This window comes from Apis cerana, linkage group LG10, assembly GCF_029169275.1.
Source record: "Apis cerana isolate GH-2021 linkage group LG10, AcerK_1.0, whole genome shotgun sequence".
Lineage (NCBI taxonomy): Eukaryota > Metazoa > Arthropoda > Insecta > Hymenoptera > Apidae > Apis > Apis cerana.
The window spans coordinates 5,954,213-5,981,161 of NC_083861.1; the positions used below are offsets into that span (position 1 = coordinate 5,954,213).

General features: G+C 23.8%; 5 protein-coding genes across 9 annotated transcripts in view; 3 read left to right on the top strand and 2 right to left on the bottom strand.

The window, feature by feature from the left end:
- Positions 1-14,206, top strand: part of LOC107994521 (GTP-binding protein RAD-like) — a 42,492-nt gene extending 28,286 nt beyond the window's left edge. For both annotated transcript variants that reach the window (XM_017051484.3, XM_017051485.3), the window contains 5 exons: positions 453-664; positions 3,943-4,106; positions 10,964-11,055; positions 11,592-11,784; positions 12,937-14,206. In XM_017051484.3, coding sequence (XP_016906973.2) covers positions 453-664; positions 3,943-4,106; positions 10,964-11,055; positions 11,592-11,784; positions 12,937-13,172 — 897 coding nt within the window. In that variant the 3' untranslated portion in view covers positions 13,173-14,206. The remainder of the gene's footprint in view (positions 1-452; positions 665-3,942; positions 4,107-10,963; positions 11,056-11,591; positions 11,785-12,936) is intronic.
- Positions 14,207-17,285: 3,079 nt separating this feature from the next.
- On the bottom strand, positions 17,286-19,818 carry LOC107994506 (sperm mitochondrial-associated cysteine-rich protein-like). 3 transcript variants are annotated; one of them, XR_009831603.1, is made up of 4 exons: positions 18,744-19,818; positions 17,938-18,245; positions 17,581-17,646; positions 17,286-17,521 (listed from the first exon to the last, which is right to left on the bottom strand). XR_009831603.1 is itself a non-coding variant. In XM_062080917.1 (3 exons), the coding sequence occupies exons 1-3, from the start codon at positions 18,818-18,820 to the stop codon at positions 17,636-17,638; spliced, it is 396 nt and encodes a 131-aa protein (XP_061936901.1). In that variant the 5' UTR covers positions 18,821-19,818; the 3' UTR covers positions 17,286-17,635. The 3 variants fall into 3 exon arrangements, 2 of the variants coding, with proteins under 2 accessions (XP_061936901.1, XP_061936900.1); XM_062080917.1 differs by having other exon boundaries at positions 17,286-17,646; XM_062080916.1 differs by lacking the exons at positions 17,286-17,521; positions 17,581-17,646 and having other exon boundaries at positions 17,657-18,245.
- Positions 19,677-20,214, top strand: LOC107994505 (uncharacterized). Its single transcript, XM_062080728.1, has 3 exons — positions 19,677-19,782; positions 19,851-19,998; positions 20,091-20,214. The coding sequence occupies exons 1-3, from the start codon at positions 19,677-19,679 to the stop codon at positions 20,212-20,214; spliced, it is 378 nt and encodes a 125-aa protein (XP_061936712.1).
- A 12-nt stretch (positions 20,215-20,226) lies between these two features.
- Positions 20,227-23,268, bottom strand: LOC107994230 (peptidylprolyl isomerase domain and WD repeat-containing protein 1). Of its 2 annotated transcripts, none has more exons than XM_017051022.2 (8): positions 23,056-23,268; positions 22,582-22,684; positions 22,266-22,462; positions 21,994-22,187; positions 21,566-21,903; positions 21,291-21,480; positions 20,646-21,221; positions 20,227-20,522 (listed from the first exon to the last, which is right to left on the bottom strand). In XM_017051022.2, exons 1-8 carry the CDS (start codon positions 23,156-23,158, stop codon positions 20,379-20,381), a joined length of 1,845 nt encoding a protein of 614 aa, XP_016906511.1. In that variant the 5' UTR covers positions 23,159-23,268; the 3' UTR covers positions 20,227-20,378. The 2 variants fall into 2 exon arrangements, with proteins under 2 accessions (XP_016906511.1, XP_028520788.1); XM_028664987.2 differs by having other exon boundaries at positions 22,590-22,684; positions 23,056-23,262.
- Positions 23,269-24,147: 879 nt separating this feature from the next.
- LOC107994509 (probable N-acetyltransferase san) lies at positions 24,148-26,726 on the top strand. Its single transcript, XM_017051467.3, has 4 exons — positions 24,148-25,340; positions 25,869-26,025; positions 26,119-26,285; positions 26,401-26,726. The coding sequence occupies exons 1-4, from the start codon at positions 25,333-25,335 to the stop codon at positions 26,573-26,575; spliced, it is 507 nt and encodes a 168-aa protein (XP_016906956.1). The 5' UTR covers positions 24,148-25,332; the 3' UTR covers positions 26,576-26,726.
- The last annotated feature ends 223 nt before the right edge of the window (positions 26,727-26,949 follow it).

The following is a 26,949-nucleotide window of genomic DNA, read 5'->3' on the forward strand; positions in this document are numbered from 1 at the left end:
TTTTTTTTTGGAAAATTTAATGAAAAAAAATTTTATTATTATTCCATCTGAAAAAAATGGATTTAATTCGTTATTAAATAAATTATACGATAACACGAAATAAAAAAACGAAGATAATGCTACATAATTATTTCATTTCTCTTCTCTTTTCATTTTTCGTTATATTCCCATTATAATTTTAATAAAAATGTTTTTCAAAAATTTTATCAAATAATTAATAACGTACATTCTTCTTTTGTACATCCACTCAATCATATCAATTATTTCAAAATTCACAAAGGATTCATTCGTTACTTCTTGACTTCGATTATTTTTCCCTACAATCCCACAATTCATCGTCCCCTCATTCGTATCAAATCAACTCGAAGAAAATGAAAATAAAGAATCTATAAGAAGAATTCCACAGAGGGAATTTTCATATCAATTAACAGAATTGTTTCCTTTTGTTGCAGCCGATGCTCGTCGAAACGAAACGCGGTGGCGTTGGTGGGGCCGATGAGGGTGAGGAGGATGGGGTGGAATATTACAGGCTCAGATCATTCTCCATTACGGCGAACGGGGTCTACAACCTCGGCGATTCGCTGAAAAGCCGACGAAGCAAAAGTATCAACAGTGTCACGTCCTCTGGCACCAGCTGCAGCAGCACCAGAGAGGCCAGATTGAGGTGAGAATAGATTTATATTATGTAAAACACAATTTTAAAATTAATTTTAAATTTATACTTATGCTTGGAAATTTTAATAATCGTTTCATATTTTTGCAATTATAGATATGTATTAATTTTTATAGATAAAACGAAGAAAAATTTGATAATACGAAATGTAGCTTTTTTTTAAAAATATTACGTTTTGTTTAAATCAAATGGATAATTTGCTAAAATTAATTGATATAATTAATTATAATTATTATCCCTCTCTCTTTCTTCATTATATTTTTTAAACATTGTGTATAACGTTTATACGTTTAGAGAGTCAATTTTAAATGAACACAAAAGTTGATGTATAAAAATTTTTGGCTTATTTATTAAATTACAAGCAATTCAAGTTAGATGAAGATACAGAAAAGCGAGATTTCGGTGGACAATGAAGATAAAGTCATTCGTTTCTTTTTCCTTGTATTCGTGCACCAAGTATCCCAATGTTTTATCAAAGAAAGAAGAAGAATCTTTTCCCCAAGTTCAAATATGCACTAAAAACATTTAATATCGCGAAATTCATATCTTGAGAGTAATCTAATTAAACTTCTCAAGCGTTACAATCACGAAATATTTCGGCCTCGATATCAAAACTCGTCTTCTTTTCTCGACGCAATTAAAATCCTCGTAATTATCGAGCAATTTTTTTGAATGCGATGTTGACGAATAACGTTTGAGACCAAAAGATTCTCCTCCAGTTCTACTTAACAGATTAAAGGCTTTTTCTTGCGTTTCTCTCTTTCTCTCTTTCTCTTGTCTCATACAATTTCTCACCACGATGTCTCCATGTTTCTCGAATCCCAAAAGGTTATCCTACCACCGTGTGAACGATGAAACAAGATGTAATCTCGGCAAGTGCTCTTTCACGAGAAATGGTAGAGCGGATGAAAAAGTATGGAAGAATCTATTCCAGAAACACGTGTGAACGAATGTTAAAATAGAATTTTGCTAGATTTTCGATAATCATTCTGAATGATTCTTGAAATGATGAGAAAAGTGATATGTATGAATTTTTATTGATTGAAAAATTTAGGAAAAATTGATATAAGTGTGACGTATTTTTGTAGAAACTTTTGGTAAGTATAAATTTTAAACGTAATCCTGAAAGATATGAATATATTTTTTCTTTTTTAGGTTTTACTTACTATATATATCGGATATTATATACATATATCCAGATATTTTATCATATTCCAAATTTCGAAATAAAAGGATTCACCTGTATAAATAAATATTTGCAATTCCAAATTGATTGAAATAATTCATTAGTTCAGATTGTTATTGCACTTGATTTTAAATTATAGATGTTTCATTTGAATTCGTAAACGTGAAAGAGTTCGATTTTTTTTACTTCGATTTCGATTTTTCGATTAATCAAAAACAATATTTGTATAAAAAGATATTATGCATAAAATAGGTTCAATTTCTATTATTAAATTCTTTTTCCTATTTTTCTTTTATTATAGAACATATTTGCAATTTATTTACAACTTATATATAACTTGGCACAAATCTAGGTCACTGTAATCCTTGACCTTGCCCTTTCTCGTGATTTGATTTTCCAACAGCATTTACAGTTCATTTCATTCTAGGTCAATGAAGTTGCATAGGAAAAGATCAAACAGAAAAAGTATGTAAGTGAAAAAAAAAGGCTAAGAATCTTATTGAGCATTTTCTTAAGAAGAAAAAATAGTGAACGATATAACTTGACAAAGAAACAAATTAAATTGAAAAAAAAATTAATTTGTAGCACTGCACTTTCTTTAAATTATATCGTCATACGGAAAGATGTTCATTTTACACAAGATCGAAAAATGGCAAATTAAGAGAAATGAATAAAATTGTAATAAACGTTAATTCTTGAAAAGAAATAGAAATAATGTCCAGGAAATGAGAGTAAGAGAGCGAAAATCGAAATAAGACACGCGGAAAATTGTGAAAACTGACAGGAAATCTTCTCGTATTTTGTCAGAAATAGGGATGACTTTTCCTCTTTGCCATACGAGGCAGGACAGGAAGTCTAAATGTCCGCAATGCGTTTCCTCAAAACCGGAAAATTACGGGAAAATTCACTAACGTTGCGAAAGAGAAATGGACATAACCAAATTTCAACGATTTGAATCTACGTTGGTGATGATAAAAAAGTGAAAATTATAAATAAAAAATAATAAAAATTCTAAAAGGAATATTTTAAAAATTATTGATCTAGATTATCATCGATATGAACTTTAATTTATAATTTTTTAAAAATTTGGAAAGTCAATATAAAATTTTATTATTTATTAAAAATAATCTTGGACATGTTTATTAAAAGTAATCTTCTTATTCATTATTCATTTGATCTGAAAAATATTAAAGAATAAATATTTAGTGGGATTATATAAAATATAAAAAGGAGATATATATTGTTGATACATCGCATAAATTCAAACTGACGTTGTTTCAATTTCATAAAAGTAAAAGATAAAGCAGGGAGATAATACCTGTAGAAATAGAACAGACTGCGATAAAATGAACAATTGACGCTACTAACTTCGAATTTATGATTCGATATTATTGCAAATCTTGATATATATTCATTTTCTTATACAAATTTTGAATTTCTTCCTTACTTTGAACAATCTTTTAATTGAAGCCGTTCAAAATTCATATTTCTCAACGTTTTATTCGTGACAAACATATCAAGTGAAATGAAATTACTTTAATCAAACCACCCATCTGATTAAAGATATTACTGTTTCACTTGAGAACTCTAAAAATTATATCATTTTGTGATAAAAGAAATTCATTAAGAATTAATACAATCTAAAATATTCACCAAGATGTAGTTGCTTTAATTTTTGTAAGATTATTTAAAAAAAAAAAATTTACAAAATAATTACGAATTACCTTTTCTTCAAATTATTCATTATTTAACATTCGTCGTATAATGTAATAAAATTCCTTCTATGAGAATGGAAACAACCTTCGTCTGGCGAATTTCGAGTTTTAAATCCATATTTCGACTATTACCCATCCGATCTTCAAAATCCCGATCGAGAAAATTGCCAATAAAATCAAAATCCCTGCCTCTCCCCAAACATATAAACCCATTTCGCTTCCCATTTTGCAGGGAAATGAAAACAACAATAAGGCGTTATAAAAATACGAATGCCGATAAGAGACGAGAAAAATGTCTGGCGATGAACCCTGTTTCTCTCAGATCGATACGAGTCAGCCACACGTTTGAAACGACTTTTGCTTTTCAGCTCGGCGTCACAGCTTTCAGGGATAGAGGCAGAGGAGGACACGAGTAACGAACGAGTGGCCACTTACAAAGTCGGCATGCTGGGTGCATCTGGGGTAGGGAAAACCGCCCTTACAGCGCAGTTCACCACCAGCGATTACATTTGCGCTTACGACACTTCTCTGGGTGAGTGAATCGCACGTTTCTTCATTTTCACTGATAATTCGAAAGATATAGGGGAGATAAAAATGATCCAATTTGTATTGTTGGATGCATAATCACCTAAACGAGTGCTGACACTAAAAATGGCTCGATTCTCCTGCAACGAATACCCACAGGAGAAGAAAATGTGACGTCGCGTTACTTTGCAGAGGTACACATCACGTGATCCATTAAAATCAGTATTGTATCGCATCATTTTCACGTGATGTAATTTAATAGTGATAGTGTGGGGACAACGTGATATCAGGCAGAGATACGTCACGTCACATAATGCTTAGCTTTGGCGGATGCCTAATGTGATGTTGAGAGGAAAAGGAGAGGAGTGACGTCACATTTTCTCCTCCTCTGGAGATTCGCCGTAGGAGAATTGAGTTTTACTGATAGAAGGAACAGCACTCGTCCAACTGTGATTGGATGTAAAAAAGAGCCTCGGTCTTTTTTGAGTGGATTTAATTAAATTTTACTTTTTCTTTTTTCTTTTTCTTTTTTTTTTTTTATATCTATATCCTGTAACTTTCATTGTTGTATCTTCAAAACTGAAGAAATTATAATTGTTATTTTTCTAAAGATATAACTGAAAATTGTCGCATCCAACAATTATGATAAAACAATTATGTAAATATAATGTGTGGTATGAAATTATTATGTATTTTAATTTTCATTATTTGAATAGAATTTTAATGATTTTAAGGAATATATATTCTGGTGTTATTAGTTTTTTTGTTTTTTTGTAGATGCATACGTAAAGGTCAGTTGATGATAATACGAATTAATTATCGAGTTAAATCATTGGAACGATCGTATAAAGAAAATTTATAGATATACACGGATAACGTCTTTACAATGATTTTTATTTATCTTGGCTACAGTTTAATTACATCGTAATTTTTATGACGCAATGATAAGGTAAACAGTGGTACGCATAAAACTCGATAAACGTGGAAGACGTGAACATATAAACGTGATGAATACGTGAGATTATATAGTAAGATTGTTAATATTGGAAACTTTGCAGAGATTACAATACAATCATAAATTATCTATTTTTGAATTTTCGATTTTTCATTTGTAATCATTGAAGAAATAGGGAAATCTATTTATGAAATTAAAAAAATAAAAATAAAATAGAAAATTTCTTAAACATTAAATAAAATTGAAAATATGTGTTTATAAAATAAATGTTTAATATCTATATAAAAAAATCAATCACTCAAAAAATATATTTTTTAAGAAGAAAAATATAAAATAGTATAAACATTCTCTCTTACAAAAAATTATTCAATATCGTACATCCATTCAATGTTACATATGGGAAATATTACAAGATGCAAGCTCAAAAGTTTTTACAAAAATAAAAACCAATTCTTTTCTTGTGGAAAGGATATTCTAAATGTTGACTTAATATCCTTCCTTACGATCATTGAGAGTTTCATATACATTTTAAGATGCAGATCTCGTAGCATTTTCATCGTTATTCGTTTCCTCGAAAAGCAATAGTGGTTTTCATATTCGTTTTTCGGTCACATATGCAATAACTGGTAGTTGAATTTCTTTTTTTCTTTTTCTTTTTTTCTTTTTTTTTTTTGAGATAATGTTTCTCGATCGTTCCTTTCAAGGATATTTTGCAATGGTTATCTTCAGATGATTGTATTGGATTTTTTCTTTTTTATTCCTTTGACGATATATATAAAAGTTGTTATGTTAAATGTTCGATTTTAGAATTATCCATTTAACAGGATATTGTGAGATACATTCTTTCTTATTCTTCAATTCAAAATCATTTCATCTTCTTACAAAAATATATATCGAATCTTTCTATTTGACGAAAAATAATCAGAATATAAAATAGAATAAATTTTTAAAGTAATCATTTTAAAAAATCATAATTTTTTTAGCTCTTTAGGTTTTTTAAATTTTCATTATCACTATTCGATCTTATACATAATATAAGCAATATTTTACATATATTTTCGACGCGTAATTTATAACGAATATCATATTGCTAGATTTCAATCATTTTTCATTTTCGACGAAACGTACAAATTTAACAAATACGAAGAATTTTTTCTCTTTCCATGTATTTTGCATTTTTTCCCTTATACATCGCATACCATTGTATTCATTTTTATTTTAAAATTAAATTTATCCGAAAAAATTACTAGAAATTGAAAACTACTTTCAATACTTAGATTTATTATTCTTTAAAATATCTAATTGCAAGGATAATAAAATGTTTACATGAAAATTTCTTTTCTAAACAATCTTAAAAAAAATAAATAAAAATGTCATTTTGCAGAAATGCTACATACTTCTGTCCACTTAAAAAATATAAAGTGTCCTTAAAACTTTGGGCAAAAAATTTTATATACGATGAATGATAAAAAAGAAACATATTTCATATATTGTTCCATAATATCGAGCGGTTATTTCAAACAGTAGTTAGACTTCCCACGTGTATGCAAATAGCATTGTGTGATAGTGTACAGGGAATTATCTCTCTTGTATCCACATGTTGAAGAATATTTTATCTCCTCAAAAAATGCAATAACATGATGAAAAAAAAAATTAATTTTATATCTCACAATAGTAAACTTTACATGTTTAAATATTTTACTATATGGTAACGATCATTATAGTAGACTTATCTCAATGGCTGTCATAATGACCATCCTGTAGAACTACCGCTGCGCTTAAATGGCTGCTATAATGTATATAGCCGATAGATAGCGTAGAAATTGGCCGTAGGCGGAATAACAATAAATTATTTGCTACGGTTCCATAGTCGTGATGTTTCTTTATCAGTTGCCTTAATGAAGAGAAAACGACAGAAATGAGAAAATCGATAAAAAAGTATAAAAGCTGTCACCCAGTTCACGGAGTAATATTAGCGCAATAGTTTAGTTGTCGATACGTTGATTCTTCTTGTACAACTTGGACTTTTGTTAATTGTTAATACATTCAATGTTGGTAACAATATACAAGTCATAAGGATGTCCTATTGACTAAAAAAGAGTTATCTGCCTTTTATCCTTTGCGTATGCAAGTGTTTAGTCGTCATTATGTGCAGCCATTTTAAATTTTTCAAGTGTTTTTTTGTACTTGATTGAAAATTAATATTTGTCATCGAGAATTTCTTTCGATTTTTGAAAAATTTTATTTAGGAATATTTTTTAGAATAAAATAGATGATGAAGAAAGCAATAAAATATGAACATGCATCGTATATAAAATAAGTATTTTTTTCAGTTAATGAAAAGGATTTTAAAAAAGAGTGTATCTTAGTTCAAAATTTTATTATTATGCATATAATTGTGTATGGAGTAGTAAAATTAAAATTGAAGATAATCATGGTAAACGTGACACTTATATTCAAAAGTTTGAAATTAGACTATTTGTCCATTTTTCCACTTTAGTTTTATATTTATTTATTAATGAAATGGTTGTGATAATAAACGATTTGTAAATATAAAACCAGTCTTATAAAAAAATCAAATCTTATAAAATGATAAGAACCATGAAAATTATCCTTTTGTATTATCCATTTCTTACATTGGGTAATTTTGATGATGAAGATTATTATATTAAAAAAAATTGAATAAATAAAAAAAGATTTAATTATTTATAAAATTTTTATTCAATGTAAAGGAAAATGTAATTCATTTCCATTTAAATATTTTCAGAAATTAATAAAACATAAAATATGAAAACTTTGAAGACAAATAAATATTTAAAAATTAATAATTTTGCATATTTAATTTTTCAATTTGTGAGATTATTCATTTTTTGACATTATTCATTTCTAATTTATTTTATTTTCAAATAATAATAATAATAATAATAATAAAAAACATTTTTCTATTGGAACCAAGGTTTGAATTTTTATTACATAAATTATACTTTAGTTAATTATATGAAATCTGATATGTCATATATGTGGATTGCGTGACAAGGAAAATTTTTTGTTGAAATAATAATGAAGAAAGTAGCTGTTCTTATCTTAACAAACCAGGCATTCAAACCTAAACGACCAAGAACTTGAGACTGAAATATCGATATTCACTTGGCGAAGTTCTTACTTTAAAGCTACAGGAGAATCAAATTTGTCACGACAACGATTCTTTTTTCGTTTAATTTCCCTTAAACGAAGTTTTGAACAATGGCAAAAATGAAAATTGAATTTTTGTGGGAGAGAACGTTACAATAGTGCTTCCTGTTAAAGGAATAAAATTTAAAGAAGTAATAAAAATGAGAAAAATATTTATTTATAAATGAATAATTTTCAAATTATGAAAATAATCACGATGTTATTCCGAAATATTTGTTTAAATTCCTTTTTAAATTAATTATAATTTTACTATAAATATCTTCATAAAATTTTATTTTATTTTAATTTTTTCGCTCGATTTTTCATTTTAAAAAATTTAATTTCAATCCGATAAATTGCAATAAATTTATACTCAGTTTTGCATTTTTATTGCATTTATATATACAGAAAGAAAAAAGAATTTCAATAAATTATTTTATTATTCATACGAATGTTAAATATCTATATTTCATATGTATAAAACTAGAGGTAATTTTAGTTTATTTTTCATTTTTTAAACAATGATTGCTTTTTCATCTTAACAGATTTAACAAATCATAAAAATCGAATAACTTGTTACAGATATTTGTTAGATGTTTACGATCGAATTTCCAATTCGTTTAAACATTGGAAACTCTGACTATAAATGGAAGACCATCTGTACTACCTGTACTCTGAAAGAAAGTTTCCAATTTTCATCGTCACACGCAGATTTAATATCTTGCGACATTTTGATTGAAATATCAATAATACCAATAATCTCCCTGTACAATTCTTTTTCTACTATTTGGAATTGTACCATCTATTTTTATAAATATTCCTTTTTTATTTTATTATTGTATTATTTTATTTATTTTTTATTTTTCTAACAATTTTCAGTGGAAAATAACATTTTTATGGAAAATAAACAAATCTTTCAATCAATACATATAAAAGAAACAAACAACGAGTAATGAAAAATTCATAAAAAAAAATTCTCTTTCTGTTTCGTATAAAAAGACATTGAAAGTGAAAAAAAAACAAAAAAAAAAGAAAAGAGAATCGAAAAGAACTCGGATATAAAAAAACATTGCAAAAAAAAAAATTCAAAATTGTTTTGTCTCTCAAAAAATCGCTTTGTCGAACTTAACCTATTTTTCCATTTTATCACAGAATTTCGTGACCCGATTTTCAAGAATGTTCATTTACCGTCAAGTAAAAATAAAAATAATTTTACTTTTAAAAGATCAAAGGATTATATTTATATTTATTTAAAATTACTACCGATAACTTGAAATTTTTCATTGTTCATCTACATATTTTAAACTTAAAAATTCTGAAAATTTTCAATTAGAAAAATCGTTGAACTTTTACAAATCGACTTATACTTTTTCTGCAAAAGTGGAAAATAATTCGAGATAATTCGTAAAAAAAAAAAATATTTTTCAACTCGATGGAAGTGAAATAGAATTTTAATCTAGAAAAAAAAGGAACGAAAGGTTTCGTGTATAGTAAAATAAAATACTCACGCAATCTAAAAATTTCCAACGACGTGATAATCTTTTTCAATTTAAGAATCAGAATTATTTCAAGCTAAATAGAAAGTTTTCACTAGTCGATATTACTGATCTTATCTTTCTTATTTTATATTTTTAAAGTAACTCAATATTTTATATACTCTCTATTATTCTTTTCGTTTAATTCTTTGTCTTTTTTTCTTTATAATAAATATATTTTTGTTCCAAAATATATTATATATTTTAAAACGTTTAAATATTCCCTCATTTAATTAATTTTAAATTTTTCCTGACTCATTTTTTGAAACAAAAGAAATATTGAATGTATTTTTTTTTTTCCTTTTTCTTTTTCCCTTAAAATAAACCAACAACCAGTAAATACAAATGATGAGGAAAGGTAAATGATTTTATACGTCCTTCTTTTTTTTCATTTCATTAAAAACAAAGAGATTTTTTATTACAAAAAGTTAATACTAAAATACACGAACAAGATCGACAACAACAAAAGCTTTTTTTTAAATAATAATACAAATTTATCAATGATTCTACATTATTATCGAAACGTAAAAATGGAATAAAAAATTAAAAATAGAAATATTGCATAAATCTTTTGCTTCGCACAAGTTCTCACAAATTTGTACTGGAACACAATTACATCGATAAAATATTATCTAATATATTTCTAAAATATTAATCGAACGTCGTATTCATGCAAACAAGATATTTCATTGAAATAATATTTCAATCATGTCTTAAAACGTTTATATTGTCAAACATTATTCTCAAACACGTCACACGTGATACAACAATTGTTTGTCACACGACATTTAATTAACTCTTAATCGAAAAACATTACTTTTATAAACCAGTCCGGTCATCTTTGAAGCGTTCGTGTGATCGTGATTAACATGTTCAATGCTGCATGAAATTTTGAGTTAAACGTTTAAAAAATAAACAAACGACTCGATGGAAAAATTTTTTAATTAAAGGCACTTTAGAACCTGGTTATTCTTCAACAAAGATATAAAATCTAGTGATAAGGTAAATTTTAAACTTTAGAAAGGATAGCTGTACGCATATTCACTTTTTATATCCCTTTATTTTATATCCATTTTAAAATGAAAATTATTTTTATTACTATTTTTTTAAATGAAATTTCCCCCTTTTTTGTATTCCACATTTTTTCTATTAATTAAACATATAATATCGTAAAACTAATTTTATTATTTATATTTGTTTCAGATGAGGAATACGGACAAAAAAGTGTATCCGTAATGCTTAATGGCCAAGAAACAGAATTGGAGATCATAGATCATCCTGCAGCAGAGATGTCGGTAAGTTTAATAAATTAATATAATTGTCAATATCTTCATTAACGATCATTCAAATATTTTTCCTTTTTTTTTTTTAGTCTTCGTTTTCCTCTCAATCAGTCTTTTATTTTCCATCCATCATGCAAACGTTCTTATATTTGGATTTTTATAGCAAAAGGATTAGCTCGCTTACTTAAAATAATGAATTTATCTCGACATTGCATTATCCTTATCTTGTTTGAAAATACGTATTATATGTTTAAATTTTCACGAGGTATAAAAAAATGTTAGACAAAAGATGTGTATGTGTGCATTTATCTTGATTAAAATTTTCTCTTTTTTTAAAAAGCAATTTCGTTCATTAATTCGTTCTAAGATCTTTTGCTTTTATAAAACAGATAAAATATCATAATTGAATTTTAAATATTTTTTTTAAATTATTTTAATAATTCAATATTATATATCACCATTTAATAATCATAGAAAGGTATTTAAACTTCTCCTAATAAAATTTTCATTAACAATATTATTAATAGCAAGTTTCCTATTCGTTACAGGTTGAAACATTCTGCTCGACGTACAATCCAGATGTTTTCGTAGTAGTTTATTCGGTAGTAGACAGACGAAGCTTAAAAATGGCCGAAGAGACGTTGCTCTATCTATGGAAGAGCGATTATATGGCTAGCCGTGGTGTGATTCTTGTTGGGAACAAAGTTGATCTGGAACGGAAACGTGAGGTTCCATCTGTCGGTGAGTAGATGATTAATAATAAAAAATAAATTTCAAGAAATTTCAAGAAATCTTCAAGAAAAAAGAAAATTCAATTTAAATTGTTGTCATAATTGTTAATTCTTTTTCTTTTATTTTTTTCTTTTCAGTGTTTCTGTGCTGAAACAATTAATATAAAATCATTAATTAAGAAATGCAAACGTTTTTTATTTACTAAAAAGTTGAAAAAGTCGAAAAAGTCGAAAAAGTAATGAAATAACTAACTTCGCTTGATCTAATTACTTTAATTATTAAAATTATTTCGTATAATTAAATTTTGATATTCTACAATAAAAATTTTTATAAATAGAAAAGATGAAGAATAAATTAATTACAAACCATATTTATGAATCAAGTTAATTTTCATTTTTATTCTCGTCAAGGCTGTTATTCTTATCAACTTCTTGCTCAATTACCCAGCCCTTCTAACGACAGCAGACAGTTAACACTTTGCGTGATAATTGCTCTACGTAATTACGCTTTCGTGTTTTCAAGAATTAAACGAAATTAAATGAAAATATATATTATATGAATTGATAAGGAATTTACCTTTCGAATATTCAATAATCTATTTCAACTTTTGGTATTTTTTAAAATTTAATTTTTTTATCATTATTTAATTCATAAATTCTTAATGCTTAAAATTATTGAAGAGAATAAAAATATTTTTATTTTTCGATTTAAAAATCTACAAATAACTACAAAGAAATTAAGCTACAGTAAAATATCGATTATCCAAATGTTAATTACTGAATTTCAATAAAATGAACCATTATCCGAACACAAGATATATTTAAAAATATTCATCATTTTAGAATATTACTTCAATTATTTGTTCAAATCTTGTGATTCATTAACAGCATATATCCAACACTATCAAGACAAATCTACGCACTTTGTGATTGACCAATACTTCGTTAATAATTCATTAAGAAAATTTTTGGAAAAGAAAAAATTGTTTGAAATCACTTCAGAAATCATCAATTAAGTTTTGTCAATTTAAAGAATATTTTAATGTATTATAAAATATTATAATGTATTATAAATTATATAATATTAATATTATAGTTCAGTAAAAAAAAAAATATCATTTAAAACTTCTAACTTTTTTATTTTAATTGTTTTTTATTAAAGTTGGTCGACGTATGGCAAACAATTGTGGTTGTAAATTCATCGAAACATCATCGGGACTCGCCCATCACGTAGACGAGCTGCTGGTCGGCATTTTGGCGCAAATTAAGTTGAATCCTCAACGGGATCGGGACCAAGCAAATAGACGAAGAAGAAGCAAGCATCGAAGAAGGATTCTGAAACACCTGTTGGGTTTCAAGAGGAAAACGAAAAGTTGCGAGGACTTGTTCGTTCTCTAACGTTTCCCTGGTTTGAAATAATGGCGTAAAGATTCATCAATCGTATCTTATTTATTTTCTTCTTCTCCTTTTTTTATGTACAATAGATTTAATATATAACAGAAGAGAAATGAAATTTAGAGAAAATTGGATATAAATTAAGATAAATATTAAAATTTAAAGAATTTAAAAATAAAAGAAAAAACTTTCATTTAGATTTTGATACATTATATCAGTCAGATAGCAAAATATAATTTTACACACAAAATTATGTGTGAAAATTATGTGTTTCCTAATTGATATTATTTAATAAAGAAATTTCTTAGATTTTTTTAAAAGATATCTTTTCAGGGTTCATAATATCCTGTTTTTTTATCAGTATTTGAATATTTCCAAATTATACAGATATTTTTCAAAAATTTCGTATAAACAAATTTGAGTCTTAAAGAATATCGTTTATTGGAAATGGAAGAGAGATTATATTTTTTTCGAAGTGATGGAGAAGAATTCCAGATATTTCTAGGGAATGAATTCGTATGTTTTGATTGTATCGAAATCGATTTAAATAAATTGAACGATACAAAAAAATATCATGGATATGAATCTGAAAAATTAGAGAAAGATTATACATGTATATATATATTTTCAATTTTAAATATCAATCCAATTTCAAATGGAAAACACGATTAAGGAAATATAAATTTATATAAATACACTTAAGCAAATTTTCAGCATGATTTATCAAATAACTGAATGTTAGCAAATTTTGTTTTTACTATTAGATACCTCGTAATACAGTATTATAATATTGCGACGATAATTTTCAAGATACGATTTAAGGATTAGGAATTAAGGAAATGAAGTTTATGATACCATATCAGAGGTGTATATAAACTTTATTCTTAATGAAAATAAGTTACTTCAGCATTGATTATCTTATATGTTTATCGTATTATTATATATATATTTATGTATATTTATTTTACAAAAAGAAATTATGTTGAAAACAGTTTAATGGAAGACGAAAATGGTGAAATAAAAACCATAGAAAAAGACTAATGTTGTTTGAATATTGATTATAATATTATTTTTCTCTCAGAAAAATAAAAAATATTTATTTCAGATTTCTGATTTATAAAACGAGTTTAATGCATAAATCTGTGTTGTTAATCATCTGCAATAAACCAATAATTTCATTTTCCATTATTGAAAGAAAAAAATGTATTTCAAATAAACTAAAATTATTTTTCCAAGAACTTTCTCATTGTGCAATAATAATTATACTATTATTCTTACAGGAATAAAATTATTCTGAACTTATAAATATCGAGAAACTAATAATGAATCATTCAAATAATAATTAATAGCGAATTGTCATTATTTTTGCAATGCGCAATTTTACAAATAATGAGAAAGATTTTATGGAAATAAACAAAATTGATAAAAAGTTTAAAATATAAGTTTATTATTAAGAGTCAGTAGTTTTAAAGAGATTAAGATCTATGGAATTCCTCGTTTTTAAATAATAATATAATTTTTTTTCTAAATTTATCGATAATTATAATTCTTACACGTTATTTATTAAAGAAAGTAATTAATTTTTTATTAAATAAAAGTTTGTCTTCGTCAATAAATAAATTTTTTTTTCGTAAATAAATAAATTATAGGTGATTACAACAATTATATTAAAATCAATTATCTTAAATTTAATTATATATATATATATATTATTAATTATAATTATATATATATATATATATTCATAATAATTATAATTATTATGAAAGCTACTTAATTTTAATATTATAAAATATTTTATTTTGTAAGAATATTATAAATTACAAATTCTAGATAAATTTATAATTAAATTCTTCTTCAAAAATTAAATAAATTAATTGTTATTGTTGCGATTACCTATGACTCAATAATCAAAGCAGGCATATCGAACTTGTAAATTACCTGTATTAAATCGAAAATTAAAAAAAACTTACAAGTTTAAACTTTCTAATTGTAAGTTGCAATTGAGATGATATTGAATTCTTTTTAATTTTATAACAAATTATAAATGTTTTTATGCCATTTATTAAAATATCCATCAATATTGTAAATTAGATATGCAATTTTTTCATCTATTTATCAATTAATACTTATGTACTCATCGAATATTTGGCTAAGCATCACTTATAAATAATGAATCGTTATAATCTTTCTATAAATTTAAAAGAATTCTTTACATAATTAATAATTAATAAAAATTAAGCAATCAAAAATTGAAGGCAAGGAATTTTTCATATAACATAAGATTACATGATAATGTAATAATATTTAACATTTGTTGATTCTATAATACACAGATAACATGTTATAATCTTTTGTAGTATCTTTGAGTCTTGTTCATTCGGATTTTTTTCAGAAAAATAAAAAACTTTTAAAAAATCTCAAAATTATTTATTATTGTACAATAAAAATTTCTTTATTATATAACAGATTTTTTAAACTAATCGAAAAATTTTGTAGATAAAAATGAAAAATATAATGAAAATATTCCGAAATTTCAGTTTGTGTTCAAATAGATTCAAATATACTACGAAAGATTAATAAAAAAATTAACTTATCATTCAATTAAATAAGAATATCTTTAAAATTAAAATTAAAGAAAAAGATTATACAAAATAATATTTCAATTTTAGTCTTTGGACGCAATTATATTCCTACATTCTTTATCATATTGGACACATGGAATCACAAATGAAACTTCAATTTCTTGCATAAAAAAACGTTAGGAAACGCTAGAAAAAACGCTAAAAATTTTGTCAAATTTTGTTTTATAGCAGTATCTCGAATGATTGTTGAAATATAAAAACTCAAAGCATCAATACTTAATATAATATGGAGATTATGAATAAGCTCTGCATTATTTTCTGAAATTGTATACTATGTCTTTCTAAGAGTTGCATATTATTTTTTTTAGGAATCACAGTTATCACTTGTCTGGAATTTGGAATAGATCAATAAAAAGGTGCGAGCGAGATTCGAGTGAATAACAAGGACAAAGATAATAAAGGATTAAAAATTACTCTTTCCTTTACACAATGATATCCTAGTAATCGAAAATCGTATCGAAATAAATAAAAATGCATTTTAAAGAGAAAAGTTCCACGCTTTTAATAATCGTTCACTAGTTATCCGAAAGTCATTATCTTCAGAGTTACAACGGTTCAAAGTTTGTTTAATTTTAATACAGTTTAATCAAGTTTAAAGTAAATGATTGATGAAAAATTATTCCTTTTTTTTTATAAGGATATCTCTGAAATCGGAAGTTATATCGAGATAACCGAAAAACCGTTTTAAAGGATAAGGTTTTAATGATTTTTCATTCGTTGATCGAAAATCAGTATCTTTGAAGTTCAATAACAGTTCAATAAGAGTTCGTTTATTTGGAACGATTTTTAAGAAGAATCTATAATATATTGCGTCTAAAGATTAAAATAATACAACCTGTATATATAATACATCCTGAGACGAAAGCAACGATTAAAGAATTTTTTATTCTTCTGAAAAAATTTCTATACCTAAATAGAAACCTCTTTCCAACATCTATATATAAGAGAGAAAAAGAAGCGGAAAAAGTGAAAATAAAATATTTATTTTAAAAAAGAAGCGAGAAAGCAGACTATGTATTATAATATACTAAATTTATCGGTAAGTGATCGATAATTATCCGTGACCAACTAAATTGCATTGACTTTATCGATTTTTGCGTCTCAAAAATAGTAATTATGTCTTTTTCACTAACTTTTAAGCTTTTGCTATAAGATAGTAGATATCTCATTGCTATTACTATTGTAGTATTAAAACTTTCATGGATTTATTGTATGCTAGGCTTCAGTTTAAGCCTTAGAAAAGATTCTCTATCCTGTATCGATTCGAGATGAGTATGATTATTTTAAACTTCGAATCATGGGACCGTCGACATACAAATAAAATTCTTGTGTACGATGTCTTATCTTTTACTTTGAATCACTGACCTTATCTATAATTTTAATATTTCATAATTTTTGTTCTTCTTTTTTCTTCAATTAAACTTTGTAATTAGAAACAGAAATATTGATTCTTATTTCTAATAAAACTCGATCTTTTTTCAAAATTATTCATATTTTTTGTTACATTATATATTATATACATTATATTAAAATTATCATTGCACGTTTAAGTTTTAAAATATAGGATTACCGAAAAAACATATCAAATAATATTTTTACAATTTTTTTGTCCTTTTTCATATTTGATTAATAGTCCAAGAATCCTTTAATACAATCGTCCTGTAGTATGCAACATTGACACTTGCCAAATTAAAATATCAATTATCACTAAAATTATACAATAGCATTAAAAAAACAATTTATTTTTATGAAATCAATTTCATTACCTTTCTTCACAGACTCTTAACTCTTCAAAGACAGTTTTATTTTTATTATATGTCATTAGTAAGAAACTGAAAAATATAAAACAACAATAAAATTGTAATTTGTAATGATTTTGTGTAATTTCAGAATAGTATAGAAAAATCATTAAATTTATTTTTAAAAACATAAATTCTTTTGTATTTAATATTTTAATTAAATAAAAATTCATAGAAAATCTGTTTTCTTTTCAGTTATCATATTTCGTATTTCGTATTTCGTATTTTCTTTTCTTTGAACTATTCAATAATCAATTAATATAATACTTAACTTCTTATCATAGAAGTAATAAATATAATAATAAATATTGTGATAAAATTCACCTGGGTAGCATGGTAATGAAGTTGGACAACATGGTACTATACGCAATGGTGGAGGACCCCTTGAAGGACAAACTGGAGGACATGGAATGCAAGGACTAGGAACTATCGGTATCCGACAAGAAGGAGGTAAGGCCGCACAAGAAGTAAACGAAACTGGACAAGGTGGTGGTGATGGACAACGAAGCATCGGTGGACAAACCGGTGGAGGACAACAGGGTCTCTGAACAGGCATATATGCAGGTAATTCTTCGATTCTCGGTGGTAATAGGACAGAACATACAGGTGGGGGTGGTATACATGGACACTTGCTAAAAAATAAATTTGTAAAGTTTGAGAATAAGGTAATTTTTTCGTTATTTTCCTATTAAGATTTTATTTTCTCTTTATTGTTTATTTATACAGAATAAGAATGAAAGTTATGAAAAAAACCAAAATTATTTGATGAAAAAAATATAAAAAAATATAGAATATTTCTTTGTTCCAGATTTATATTAGTTTTCAAGATTAAAATATTGAATTTAATAAGAATTAAAAAAGATAATAACTATGTAATTTGTTGGCAAAAAATTAAATAATTAAAAGAAAAATAAAAATATATATTTTTATATATTTTTATTTTTAGTTTTATAATTTATTAAAATCGTTATTTAAATCTTTAAATTATAAAGAAAAGTTATATATTGCAAAGAAACAATATTTTCAAAAGTTTATTTTAATTTTAAACATTCGGTTTCACAAAGATTTTTTCTTTATAACTATAAAAGATTGAATCTTTAACTAAAGAATAATATAAAAAATAAACGTACCAGCACTCAATAGCGCAAAGCAAATATTTCATTTCCTCCAAATCGTTCCATGTTCCCTGCGTTTTACTGCAACTCATTTTAAATTTAATATGAAAGATATTCTATTATATTTTAATATTTACAATATTTTCGTAGAGACCTTCTTAAAAGAGAAATTTAATGAATTACATATTTATATAATGATATAAAATACAATTTTGAATTTTTCATTACATCGAATTGGTTATAATGTTTTGTATATAATATAAATAAAGTAAATCAAAAATTTTCGAATCGCAATCAAAAGTTACCAAAAAGAATTCTTCAATCTTTTGTTTAAACATATAAAATTAAATTTACTCTTTATTATTACTATGAAATTTAACTAAATAAAAATTTAGATATTTTATTAATATTTTAGTGCTTTTTAATTTTTATATTTTAAATTTTGTTCCAGAAAAATTAAAATTTGAAAATATAAACTAATAATTTATCAAAATAAAATAACAAAAAGAAAAAAATAAAATTATATATTTAAAAAAATTTTTATGTAGATAATATTTAATTTTCAATAATTTTTTTTAAATTTATTATTAATATTCTAATGTAATTTTATCTCACACATAAAATATAATTGTTTATAAAATTTATTTTTATTTTATTTTAATAAAAATAAATTGAATATTTATAATAACAATTATAAATATTCATGAATAATTTAATTAGAATTAAAGAATTAAATATAATTGTTTTTATTCCTCGAAATAAATTTTGTTTATAAGCATCACCAACTATATATTTTTGTACCACTTGTCAATCTTTTATTCTTTAGATGATCATTTTTATATCAATTTTATATTGAATTATTCTATATATAATTTTTTTTTTAGACGATTTTAAAACGTTTTTATAATCTATTTATTTTACGATTTAAAAATTTATTGTTAGCGTATAATGCAGCCACCAGAAGAAAAGAAAAAGACTCCTTATCAACAACTTATGATAAAAATAGCCTCTGTTTTTCCATCAAGATTCGCTCCTATTTTTTTACACCCTGCAGGTTGAAATCAATTTTTATGAACAAAATCCATAAAACTTGTAATTATTATTAATATATTATTTTTATTAATACAGGACCAACTACAGTATTTTTCTGGGCACCTACATTTAAATGGGGTTTGGTAATAGCGGGAATTGGAGATCTTAGACGACCACCAGAAACAATTTCTCTTAGTCAAACTGCAAGTCTTATGGTTACTGGCGCTATATGGTCTAGGTATCTTTTAAATAATACTATTTTCTCTCAAAGATATATATGTATATATGTATATTTTAAATAATAAAAAAATCTTATTATTTATCCATTAGATATTCCCTAGTTATCACACCAAAAAATTACAATTTGTTTAGTGTAAATGCATTTGTATGCTGCACAGGAACGTACAGTTTTATGAGAGGATTGCTTTATCATATGCAAAAGGATAAAGAATAAGGATTTTAAGAATTTATTATTATATTATTATTATTATTATTATTGTTATTATTGTTATTATTATTTTTGTTATTATTATTGTTATTATATTTATTATTATTTATAGTACATATACCATAAAAAGAAATTTATATAAAAATATTTTATATATTAATTTTGAAATTTTATTTCACAGTAACGCTAACTATTCGAATATCATCATAAGGTTTATCAGTTTTTGGATTTGTTTTTACTTGACTAATATTTTGTACAACCTCCATTCCTTTTATAACTCTGCCAAATACAGTATGTTTATTATCCAACCAAGGCTAAAACAGATATAAAATAAATATTAATTAACATATATATTAAAAATTATAATTAGAAATTACACATAATATTAATCGTTACTAAAAAAAAAAAAAAAGAAGAAGAATATTATTTGAATTTACAGTTGGTGTCAAAGTGATAAAAAATTGACTGCCGTTTGTATTTGGTCCAGCATTGGCCATACTTAAAGTGTATGGTCTATCATGTTTTAAATGGGATTTAAATTCATCTTCAAATTCTCCTCCCCATATACTTTCTCCACCAGTACCAGTTCCAGTAGGATCACCGGTTTGAATCATAAATCCTTTAATTATTCTATGGAAAATATGTCCATTATAATAACCATTTTTTGCGTGAACGCAAAAATTTTCCACTGTTTTCGGAACATCTTTTCCAAAAAGATTTAAATGAATATCTCCAAGAGCAGTATGAATAATTGCTTGATCATAAATCTTTTGTACATTTGTAGCTTCTGTAGAGGAAATAATATCCTCTTTTGATGGTCTTTCATTAAAAACGTCCCTATCACATTCTTGGCTTTTAGTATCTTCTGGTTCTCTCCTTGTAAACATATAAAATCTATTTTTTTTATAAGCTGTACAAAAAAGAGTTGGATCAGGACGATTCATTTCTAATGTAGGATTTTCTGCAGCCTCCATCTCTACAGTCACTGCAGCTGTAGTTTTTCTTGCTTTTCCCTATAAATTTAATTAATTAAAATATAAATTAGTATTAATAAAAATATTTACAAATTTGTTTATACATACTTGAAATAGAGCTAATTGCATAGGACGAATATTTTCAGGTTTTCCCATAATTCTAATACATCGATTTGTATACAAATTTACAACTTTTACACCTAACATTGTACTATATAAAACTATATAACCCGATTCATCGAAAACTATATTTCCTAAATTTGTTTCTGTTTTATCCAGTTCTCTTTCTACTGCCATTCTAAACATAATATAATGTTTAAATTTTAATAAAAAAGAATTTAAATTTGAATTTATAGTCTAACTTAATTGGAAAAAATTTTTACCTTCGTCCGAATTCCATATTCGGCAATTGTTGCGTCACTTGTTGTAATTCAGAAAACCTTTGTAATGTTTCATCAAATATTCTATACAATTTCCCGGTACGAAAAGTGAAAACTCTAACTTTTCGATCTCCACTGAGAGAAGCAAATCTTTTACCATCTGGAGATATTGCTAATCCACAAGGATAAGTTTTATTTTTTGCAAATTCGAATAAATCTGTATCTAGCTTAGATTCAAATGTAACACATTTCGGAAACTTATACTCCATTTTAGGTCCTGTCCAATATTCTAAAATGCCTGCTTTATCCACAGAGATGCATGTTTCATGTACTGAATTATACTACAAATAAAAATTTATATAAGATTATATAAATAAAATCAGAAAATAAAATTACTTATGTTATTTTTTTTCTTTTTCTTTTTTTTTTACTTTCATAGCAACTACAGGTTTAGTATGTAATTTTTCAAAAACATGTAATGGTATATTAGTCCCTTGTCCATCATAAATAAAAATTTTATTAGATTCTTGAGCAGAAACTGCTATTGCAGATATTGCATCACCAGGAGAATATATCCATTCACAGCAAAGTGGTATATAATCCAATTTCATCATATTAATCATATCTAAAATAAAACTATTTACATTTTACTAACAATTAAATTATATGTAAAAAATTATTAAATGTGTATAAAGTTATTTACCAAAATTGATAACATCAAAAATTTTAATTGTTTTATCTAAACTCACAGTACATGCATGAACACCATTGCAACTAGCAGCCATAGATTGTATAGTCATTAAATGTGCACGAAAATGTTTTACAAATTCTATAAGTTCTTCTTGTTTTTTCCAAAATTTAACATGACCATCACAACTACCCGTTATAATAAAATTTGATCTGTATAAATATAAATATAAAATTATATTATAAAACTTGTAAATTATTATCATTAAGATTATTGTGTATATATATATATATATATATATATAATATAAATTATATAAATTAATATTAACTTTGTTACCACAATATGAGTGATTACATCTCTGTGCATATAAGATTTTTCATAACATTCACAACATGGTAAGTTATCTACGTATACTTGCTCATATTCCAGAACTGTAAAAATTAAATGAATTTAATTAAATAAATAATGTTAAAGATTACATTTAATATAATTAAATATGTACAATGTTTAAAAAATTTTATTAAATTCATAATTTTATCAAAGTAAAAGAAATTCAAATTTATTATTAAATATTTATTTATTCGTCATTAATATTAAAATATAAATTTAAATAATAACATAATATATAAATTTAAGGTTATCTCTTTTTTTTCATATAAATATCAATATTTTTTTATAATTCAAAATCATATTAAAATTTTGTATACAAAAAAGAATATAAAAAACTAAGTAAAAATACTCTTATTTAATTCATAAAATAGTAAAAAGTATAAATATAAAATAAAGGTTATGGTATTCTAACCTTTTTGTTTTTTTTGAGGTACAGCTTCTGAAGGTAATGGGCCAATCCAATCTTCTTCATTATCACTTTCATTATGTTCTCTTTTATTACATGACATTGTCATTAAAAATAAAAAAATACGATATAAAAAATAAATTATACTTAACGTTTAATATAGTACAGCACACAACGTTATTCTTAACTCTATGTTGTATATATATATATATATATTTATTTTCAATTTAAATCTCATAATATCACAGATAAACTGCATAATAGATTTGATATTCAATGTATTTTCTATGCTATATTTTAAGATAATATCTCTTATTTCCAATTCCCATTATATATATATCTTTTTAATTACAAAAAGCTGTTTTTATTAAACGAAAATCAGAAATAATTTTTTTAAAAAATAGAAAAAAAATTATAATATATATTATTATTTACAATTTATTAGATTTTTATTTATAATGTATTTTAGAATCGATATGTATCTCAAATCTATTACAATGCAATATTATTTCATATATTAATATTATGAAAATTAATATATTGTGGATTTGATTTCCAAAAATAAAATTATATTTTTTTAAATTTTAATATTTAATTTTTTTCAAAATAAAATGTTTTCAAATATTTAAAAATCATTAATATATGATTGCAAATTAAAGAATTAAATGATAAAATACAATGAAATATGCATAATAGAAATTTTTAGATATACTCTAAATCTTGAACCATAAAAATAAATTGTGAATTAATTAAATTTATTGTGTTTATCTAGTTGTCTATGATCATGCATTAAAAGTAAACAGATAGAAGATAGAAAAAATAGAACAAAAATTTAAAGTGGCCACTTTCAAAGTGAAACTAATTAATTAAAATAAAGAAAATAAATACTAAAATAAAGATAGACATAAAATAAGAATTGAATGTAAAATATCATCTCTTAAATATCAAAGACATCTTTTCAAAAATAAGATAAAGTAAAATAAGAATTTAAGACTAATATTAAATTTAAGACATCTGTAATTTTAGAAAGATATTTCTTTAAAAAAATATATTTGATATTTTGGAAATAATGCTGGCAGTTAATTCTTATCGTATCTCTAACTTTCTGATATTTTCTATTCTGTGTTTTATTTGTGTCATTCTAGAAATGGCGTTGATTCTCGAATTTTTACAATGTCTCTATTCTTCTCTTATTATTTAATGTCCTTGTTATACTTTTTTTTATCATAATCATATATATATTAATTAGATTGTTTCATCAAAAATTCTTTTCGAAAATTAACTTGTAATATATATAACCTAATATATATAATGATTGCCGATTTTTTTGAATGGAATTATATATATTTGAATATATTAATTGATTCAACTAATTATTTCCTATAAATATTAATAAATATTAGATCATATTTTAAAAAAGAATCATTAATTTATAAAACATTTTAATTTGAAATTTAATTATAATAATATTAATTATGATTAATTTAAAATTTATTTATAAAAGATAAAATATATAAAACATTATTTTTTTACTTATACTTTTCTTATTTTATATAAAATTTTAAACTCAATATTTTTATATATTTATATTTATGTATAATATAATAATATAATAATATCTATTATTTAAAACTATTTTTTGAGATTTTAATTATTAAAAATATATTAAAAAAAATTGCATAATTGTAGATATCTAAATTATTTATATATAACAAAAATTCATACAATACATACAATACATAATTTGATGTTATTTTAAATATTTATATTATTTTCTATTTATATTTTATGATTAAATATATTTTATTATATTATATTATATTTAATATTATAATAAAATATATAATGATAAAAGAAAGAAATAAATAAATAAATAAATTTGAAATAACATAAAATATGTTATTAGATCAAATAAATATTGTATTCTATTAAAATTTTATGAATGAAAATTATATGAATTTTCAAATGTATAATTTGTAAAAATATAAATTATTTTCATATAAATATAACTAATATTTTTATACATAATATTTTTTATAATTGAATTTGTTGTTTGTAATTAATTTTTGTGTATTCTAAAACTTATCAAAATATGAAGAAACAGAATATATTTAACCTACTCCGCTAATATAATTTCAGTATAAAAAAGTACGAAGCCGTGTGACGTTATTGTGTTATATATATACGGCTTATTTGTTTATAATTTATTTAGAAAGCAATTCATATTAAAACTTGTTATTGTTATTTATTCAAGTAACGTTCAAATCTGTTGTATTTCTTAATATGACTAGGTAAGTTCTAAAAGTTTTGAGGTTATATTTTTATATCACGAATCAAAACATTCTAAAAGCAATTATAGTTGTTTTATTTCAGTATATTATAACTAAATTTATACGATTTTTATTTTGTTTATGACTTACAATGACTGTCTTTAAATTGGAAATTTAAATATTTTTTTTCTCAAGAACTTTTGTTTATTTCAAAACGTGTAATTAGATTATTATATAAACATAATAAAAAAAGTAAATTATATGTAAAAATAATTTTTAGTAGAATAACATATTTAGAAAATTGTTAAAAACAATAAAATATATCTCATATTTTATTCATATTTTATAATTTCACATTTATCTGAAATTTTTTGTTTTTGTCTTTGTAGATAAAAATAAAAAAAAATATTAATTTATACCTAATATTTAATTTATAGCTAATATTAATTTATATAAAATATTCAAGTAATATACAATATAAAAAACATAGAAAAAAATAATGTTATACCAATTTTATATTTAATTAAAGTACAAAATTTAAAATTACAGATCAAAAATAGAGTTAGGAGATGTAACACCACATAACATAAAACAGCTCAAACTTCTTAACCAAGTGGTGTTTCCTGTCTCATATAATGAAAAATTTTATAAAGATGTTTTAGAAGCTGGGGAGTTAGCAAAACTTGCATATTACAATGATATAGTGGTATGTTATATTTATGGAAATTATATTAAAAAATATATCAATTTTAAACAATAATTTTATATATAAAGATTTTATAAAAAATTTTTATTTTAGGTTGGTGCAGTTTGTTGTCGAGTAGATACTTCTGAAAATTCTAGACGTTTATATATTATGACATTGGGATGTCTTTATCCCTATAGAAGATTAGGAATAGGTACTGTAATGGTGCAACATGTTTTAAATTATGTTTATAAAGATGGAAATTTTGATTCAATCTTTCTGTAAGTATTAATATACTTAAATATTTAATTATATTTATTATATATACAAAATATTTATATAAATATGTAAATAAAAATTTATATTTCTATAATTAAGGATATTTTTTGTTTACAGTCATGTTCAAATAAGTAATGAAGGAGCTATTGATTTTTATAAAAAATTTGGATTTGAAATAGTTGAAACAAAAGAACATTACTATAAGCGAATAGAACCTGCAGATGCTCATGTATTACAAAAAACTTTACGTCCCAAAACAAATCAAACAAACAATCAACAAACTAATCAATAAAAATCATTAATCATTAATTTATCACATCTTAAAAACTACATGTTTTCATAGTCTGGTAATAAAATTATTTTTATTGTACTTCCCAGTGTGTTATATAAGTTATAAAATAGAGTTTTATAAATAATTTAATAAAGTTGACAAATACAATGTATATCGACGTAAAAAATATAACTTAACAATTCCATAAATTATTAATAATCAAAATAAAAAAGTTAATTTTTCAATTATTGCCAACATTATACATATTAAAACATATTTTACTAAACATATCACATTTCTAATACTTTATTTATGCCTAATATATTTAATATCTTGTATCAGCTGCATAAAATATTAAACAGCATTATGATGCTGAAAACAAACAATTTAAAATA